This window comes from Clarias gariepinus, chromosome 27 (assembly GCF_024256425.1).
Source record: "Clarias gariepinus isolate MV-2021 ecotype Netherlands chromosome 27, CGAR_prim_01v2, whole genome shotgun sequence".
Taxonomy (NCBI): domain Eukaryota; kingdom Metazoa; phylum Chordata; class Actinopteri; order Siluriformes; family Clariidae; genus Clarias; species Clarias gariepinus.
The window spans coordinates 21,636,843-21,644,667 of NC_071126.1; the positions used below are offsets into that span (position 1 = coordinate 21,636,843).

The 7,825-nt window shown below is 37.1% G+C and overlaps 1 gene segment (V, D, J or C); it reads right to left on the reverse strand.

Annotated features, from left to right (window-relative positions):
* Positions 1-3,849: 3,849 nt before the first annotated feature.
* LOC128514870 (immunoglobulin kappa chain variable 12-41-like) lies at positions 3,850-7,368 on the reverse strand. The segment is given in 4 exon segments: positions 3,850-4,119; positions 6,637-6,729; positions 6,881-7,222; positions 7,317-7,368. Coding segments are annotated over 4 exon segments (609 nt in total).
* Positions 7,369-7,825: the final 457 nt, after the last annotated feature.

Sequence of the window (7,825 nt, forward strand, 5' to 3'; positions counted from 1 at the left end):
ACCAAAACAAGTGTTGCAAGTATGAATAGTGGAGCTCTAAACAAACACACTGCAGTCATGAGAAAAAAACAATTAGACCCTCCTTTATTTTTATGTTTTATTTATCACGGCCTAAATAATAATTGTGTGATTCTTACCAGCTTCTATAAATAAAACACCTGACCTCAGACAACAAAAACTGATTTCAGTATGTAGTCTTTTTATTTTAGGTTGGAGCACAGCAACAATAGCTTGAAGTAAACACTTTTTTTTTTTGTTTATTGGTACATTGGTTTGGAGAAATTGTCCACTTTTTACATTACTAGTTCCCTTTACTGAAGTCGTGGGCATTTATTTATTTATTTATTTATTATTTTTCCACAGTTCTTTAAGATTCCTCCAGGGTATCCAATGGGGTTGAAGTCTGAATTTCATTTCAATAATTAAAACACCTTAATTCATTTCAAATAAATACTACATTTATTTATAGTGTAATCTTAAATGATTTATGGACTCTTATAGCACTTCTAACAAAAACATCATCTGTTTAATAATTTAAGTTAAAGCTGGATGTTGGCTGTCAGTTCACCCTGCTGATGTCTCAGAAACCACAATGTTATTTCTGTTCAACTGAAACAACTGCATGATGTGAGAGAGCGCTGCTGCAGTCAGTAACACTTCTACACATGTGTTAAGAGCGTTCTTACACTTAGATTGATCACTTACGCATGTTCAAGTTCAGGAGTGGCACAACCAATTATTAGGTTTACAGGACCATTACTTTTTCACATAGGGCAGGCACTTTTGGACAGCTTTTTTTCCCTTAAATGACTTCATGTTCTGGGAAAGTGTGAAAATGCTTTTAAACCATTTATAGACGTTTTACTGACTGCAGCATTCATGTAAGCTTAAGAGTTCCTGTTAACACAACTGTACTTTTGGACATTGTTGTATGAAGTTGTAGATGAGAGGTTATTATAATTCCTGACCCCTAGATGAAGATTTGTTCTCTTCTGAGTCTGCTTCCTCTCAAGACTTCTTCCCCATATGATCACAGAAACTTTTCCCTACCACTAACACCTCTGGTTTGACCATTAGGTCATAACAATTGTTAAAAACAATTTACGAATAAAATTAGTACTTATTGAACTAAAACAGATTAATGTGTTAAAATAGTCAAGTCAAAGTCCAGACCTCAACCCCAGTAATATGCCATAGGAGGACTTCAAGAGCTGTGTTGTAGAGTAGGACAAAATTTCTATAAACCAATCTAAGAGACTAATAAACAGCTGCAGAAAAGTTTACTTTAAGTTAAATGTCATTCTACATTTTACTGAATTATCGGGGATAATTAATTTTTTCTAGGTTTATCTAAAAGAAGGTTTACTTGCTGGGGAAAATGAGTACATATTGAAATCTGTTGCGTTTTTGTGTCTCCTGAGATCATGTGTTTGTTTAAAGAAGCTGGTGAGGACCACACCTAGCAGCATGATGGGTTATTGGTTTGCCCTTGCACTTCCAGGGTCCAGGTTTGATTCCCACCTCAGGTCTGTGTGCATGGATTTGGCATGTTCTGTCTGTGCTTGGTGGGTTTCCACTGGGTGCTCTGGTTTCCTCCCACAGTTCAAAGATATGCAGATTAGACTGAATTTCCAAATTGCCTGTATTGTTTGAATAAGACATTTCATTCACACACTACAGTATGTATGTGTGTGTGTGCCCTGTGATGGATTGGCACCCATTCTGGGCTGTACCCCACCTCATGCCCTAAGTCTCCTTTGATATGCCATATTTGATATGTGATATGACCACACATTTATTATTTAGGCCCTTTATTTTCTTTTCCCTCATGACTGTAGTCTGTTCATTTGGAGTTTCATTAATCATTTGGTCTAATTCTAGTTTCTGATCAGTTCTAGTTCCATAAACACATTCAATATAGTAATGTTTAAAGTTTGCCCACTCACCTCTGGCATCAACAAGGCATGTTTGACCAGAGGACTGCTGCTCACAGGACATTGTCTCTTTTTCAGATCATTCTCTGTATCTGTATATAAAACAGTCAATGTTGGCCAGAGTAGAAAGGTATCAGAACACCCAGTGCATCACAGCCTCCCGTGTTTGGGGCTTAGCAGAGAAAGAGTTCAAGATGGTGATCCGGCCTTTAAATTCTCCAGATCTCCATCTGACCGATGTAGAGGGGATACGCTGGGCAAACAAGCTAATACACTGAGTCTTCACCCCACAACACACACACAAAGGATTCACCGCTAACATCACGACGCCAGACACCACCGGACACCCCAGAGGTCTTGTGCAGTCACACCCCAAGGAGACGGACCTGCCCTGGTGACACAAGGGGAACCGACACAATACTGGGTCTAATGTTTAGCTTTGTAAAAAAATTGCAAATGCTGTGATGTAGCTAGAAATGCTAAGTACTTAACTGCTGCGTCTAATTTCTATGTCAAATGCTGTTAATGTCATGAAACAACACTGAACAAATAACTTAAAGGAAGTCAACTGTTGTTGTTAGAAAGTTAATTAACAGATTAAACACGTGGCTTTGATAGACTTTGTAAGGTTTGTAAAGGTGAAGAGATGAAACCCTGTCCTACACCTGGAACACTTAACAAGAACACACACTCTGTTACACACCAGGGTTCAAACAGCAGAGATGGAGAAGGTCAGAGTTTTAATCAAATAAAATTTAATTTATTTCCTCAGTGGTGGACGATGTACACAAATCCTGGATTTATTTATTTTTTTTCTCCAGAAAAGTAGAAGTCCTCTATTTAAATTTGTATTTAAGTACAAGTGGACTTTTCCCTGATCTTCTCATTGAGACGGCTCTTATGCCACACTGGACACATCTCTTAATATAACATTTAACAATTAATTAATATTTACCCAAGTCCATGTGTTAACACTAAATGTTAACATTTTTATTCTGTGAGATGGTTGATTAGTTTTAAACACTACACACAGAGGGCAGAGACATGGAATCAGTGTGACTTTGACTAGGCCACTCCAAAGTCTTCATTTTGTTTTTGTAACAGGACACGCACCTTCCAAAAAGTTCAACTTTTGTCTCGACGGTCCACAAGTTATTTTCCCAAAAGTCTTGGCAATCATTGAGATGTTTTTTTAGCAAAATTGAGACGAGCCTTAATGTTCTTTTTGCTTAAAAGTGGTTTGCGCCTTGGAAATCTGCCATGCAGGCCGTTTTTGCCCAGTCTCTTTCTTATGGTGGAGTCGTGAACACTGACCTTAATTGAGGCAAGTGAGGCCTGCAGTTCTTTAGATGTTGTCCTGGGGTCTTTTGTGGCCTCTCGGATGAGTTGTCTCTGCGCTCTTGGGGTAATTTTGGTCGGCCGGCCACTCCTGGGAAGGTTCACCACTGTTCCATGTTTTTGCCATTTGTGGATAATGGCTCTCACTGTGGTTCGCTGAAGTCCCAAAGCTTTAGAAATGGCTTTATAACCTTTACCAGACTGATAGATCTCAATTACTTTTGTTCTCATTTGTTCCTGAATTTCTTTGGATCTTGGCATGATGTCTAGCTTTTGAGGTGCTTTTGGTCTACTTCTCTGTGTCAGGTAGCTCCTATTTAAGTGATTTCTTGATTGAAACAGGTGTGGCAGTAATCAGGCCTGGGGGTGACTACAGAAATTGAACTCAGGTGTGATAAACCACAGTTACGTTATTTTTTTACAAGTGGGGCAATCACTTTTTCACACAGGGCCATGTAGATTTGGAGTTTTTTTTTCCCTTAATAACATAAACCTTCATTTAAAAACTGCATTTTGTGTTCAATTATGTTATCTTTGACTAATAGTTAACGGTTTTTGATGAGCAGAAACATTTAAGTGTGACAAACATGCAAAAGAATAAGAAATCAGGAAGGGGGCAAATAGTTTTTCACACCACTGTATATATCAAATCATATATACAAAAAACATTTTAACCCATTTATAGTGTCATGATAGTCAAATCTGACAGACATTAAAGTATTTTATTACAATTTGTATTTTAATTTGTAAACAATCAGCATCGTTGGAAAAATAATAAAGACAAGAACTCCAACTCTAGAAACAGAGAGCCAGAACATCACACACATCTGATCAGTAGAGCTGGAACCTGTATGGAAAACATGTTTTTAATAAATATCAAAAGCTGAAACACTTTAAAGAAAATTTACTTTTTTTTTTTTTTTTTAAACTTTTACTATTTTCATCACCTGGAGCAGGAGGTGTGGTGTTAAGTGTTCCAGGTGTAGGACAGGGTTTCATCTCTTCACCTTTATAAAATTAAAATCATTAATTAACATAAGAAGTTTTAACTAATTTAAATTTCTTTTATACAAATTGCAGTAATTGACAGTAACAAAGAAAATATAAATCTCTTACTGTTCTTAAGTAATTCCATTTTAACCTCAACTCCATTTCAAAAGTAAAACATCATACTTTATATTCCACTACTTTATGGCGTCTGTCGTTCCTTCTTACTCAGTGAAGTGGGAAGAAAATATATATATATATATATATATATATATATATATATATATATAAAAAAAAAATTCTCTCTCTTGTGCTGTGGAATTGTGGGTAATCGTCTTCCCTGCTGGGTCTTAGTGCTCGTCTCTTACTGGTATGATCAACATCCCTGCACACGTGTACTGTTTACTATAACACTGTAACCACGTGTGTGTGTGTGTGTGTGTGTGTGTGTGTGTGTGTGTAAAACGTCTTTTATTGTAAAACATATTTTGTGTCTGTATGTGTGTGTGTACAGCGCGTGTATACACACACACATACACACACACACACTGCGCGCATAAACGGCAACACTTTATAATTTTATGTTAATTCATCGAGTTTTCATTATTTCTTATGGAAAATTTAGATTTGTTTTATAAGTGTTTCAAATACGAGCTCGCTTCCAGGACAAATTATGCTCGTAATCCAAGGTTCCAGTGTGTGTGTTTGTGTATGAAGCTAAAGTGAGAGGAGAGGAGGAATCTCTGTCTGAATGCTGAAACTGCTTCAAAATGATAAAAGAAGCAACATTTTGTTGAAAACTGCATTTAACTCAAACAGGCTGTTCATCAGCTGATCAAATGTTTAATACTTTAGTTTCAAAAATACCCACAACAGAACTAAAAGTGTTCAATAAGACTTCTGAAGACGTTTTTGTTCTTTAAGCCCTTCTCTTGCAGACGCCGTCTTATGGTTTTTGGGCTGCAGTCAGCATCAGTTAGGGCTTTAATTTGGGTCAAGGATCGGCCTGGGTCATCACGGACAGCCCCTCAGATCCTCCGGCTCAGTGCAGGTGACACTTGTTTTGGGTCGACCACTTGATTGTTTTTGTCCCATAATTCTCAGGATCTTTTAATGACCGTTTAAGGAAATTTAAATGACAGTCTTACTGCGTCCAGCCTCTGCATCAGTGGTGTGTTGTGAGAGCTCTTGCTTGTGCAGCTCAGCAATCCTGCCACGTTCAAAAACAGAAAGTCTTTTTGCTTTTGCCATCAGAAGATCATGACAGTGTGACTGTCTGAAGGACAAGGACATTAAAGACAATACTTTGCACAGATTTTAACTTTTAAACTCTATGGTCTTAAACATTTGATCAGCTGATGAACAGCGAGTTTGAGTTTAAATTATGCAGTTTGCAATAAATTGTCTCCTCTCTATTTTTGTCTCTTGCTCTTGTTTCTTCTTTTGGCATTTTGAAGAAGTTCTTACAACCTGGTTACGATCCACCAGTGCAAAGTGTGAATACTTGTAATATTTTCCCTGGTCTTAAAATTTTGTTCAGGAGTGTATATATACGTATATAAAGCGTAAATTAAAGCACAATAACCATGATAATTAGGATGATTTGCTTTGACCTGTTGGTTTCACCTATTAGACGCCTCTAACTAGCAAACACAGAACATTACTGTGACAAGATCAGTGTAACAGCCTACAATACTGAATTCTTACAAGAATTATCCATTAAATCTGAACAACTCGTAGCAGTGACCCCATTGTTTGTGCTAGTGTTTATTTAATGTTAGCTTGCAGCAGCAATATCTTTCATTGTGTTTGTGCTTTAAATTAATTCATTATTATGTTGTGTGATTCACCAGATAGTTTTAGTAGATTAGTAGTTAACTAAGTAACTAATAACTCTTGAGCAGTGAAGCGTCTCTACACCACAACCCAATACAACAACAGCAGCGCAGACTGGAGCTAATAATCACTAATGAAGTTTTATCCATTTCCATTAGCGAGCTGTTTCACCTCAGTGTGTAGTGTTTAAAACTCATCAGCTGGTCTGAACGCTCTCTGGTGAAATGATAAATATTCTACTTTAACCAACTGAGATTCAGCTTCCACTGGCTGTGATCATAACCTCTGCTAAACTATCAAACACTCCAGTGTCTCAGTCCATCTATTACACACCAAACACACTGATTTATATTCATCAAAGAGAACAAGAGAATAAACACACAGATAATAATATAACATTAGAGATATAATTACTCACGATAAACGTTTAATATGTAAAAAAAAAATAAAAGCGAGTACTTGTACTTAAGCATTTAGGGATTTGTGTAGATCGTCCACCCCTGACAAAGTGAAAGAAAATTGATTAAAATCCTGTTATTACCTTCTCCATCTCTGCTGTTTGAACCCTGGTGTGTAACAGAGTGTGTGTTCTTGTTAAGTGTTCCAGGTGTAGGACAGGGTTTCATCTCTTCACCTTTACAAATAAATTGGAAAAGCAGCAAATAAACAGAAATGATACTAAATATGAATAATGTGAAATATTCAACATTTAATGCACATGTACACATAATTCTGGTTAAAGTGTTGATCTGGAATTAGCAGGTTATCAGAGTAAAACTGTTTACCTTCAAACTGCAGACGTGTTCCAGATGTGAACTTTACTGTACTTCCCTCCACATATCCACAGAAATATTCTCCTCCATCATCTTCTCTTGTTTCATTAATGTTGAGATCAAACTTTTGGTCCTTTACAGTAACAGTGAAGCGGCTATCTTTAAATCCCTCGAAAAATGTGTAGCCAGGAGTGCCACCGTACTCTCTGGCAAAAACCTGAGGCACTTTTCCAAAACTCTGTCTGTACCAAGCAAAACTCTTTTTGTTTTTGTCCCCGCTAAAGTTGCACTCCATAGTTACAGCTTCTCCAGGCTTTGTTTTCACTTGAAACTCCTTGATGTCAGTCGGGTTTCCTGTAAAATCAAAAAAGTGTTTAATATTTCATTTTAATGAATTAGTTAAACATGTAAAATGACTATTTAAATAAAAGTTTAAAATGTTCCTCACCAGTTGTGCAGAGACAAAGCAGAGAGTAAAGAGCCACAAAGAGTGTGATCATCGTTCCTGTTTAGACAAAGTGATAGTGAGGTAATGAACTTGTGTGTTCAGTAGAAAACCAGGTCCAGACTCACGCCTGATTGGATGTTTTGAAGCTGTGGACTGATTTGATTGGTCCATTAGCTGTAATGAGATGTGAAGCTCACAGTGAATTCTTGTCTATTCTGATGCTGTGATGAGTCACATGACTTTACAGATATGATCTACTGGAGCTCTATCAGTCCTGTGTGCTGGAACCTCTCTGATAGAAGAAGTTTAATGAAGTGCTTTTAGGTCAGCAGATCTAACAACCCCAAAGAGGAATAATGTGGAATCCTGCTGTGGGGGGTTCCAGTTTACACTAACAGTCAGACAGGAGAAAATTCGTCTGTGTTATTAAGACGTAAACACTAGAACTAAGGTTATTCAGTGTGTTGAGGTGATAAACTGTATTAAACCTTAAATCATTATTACATTCG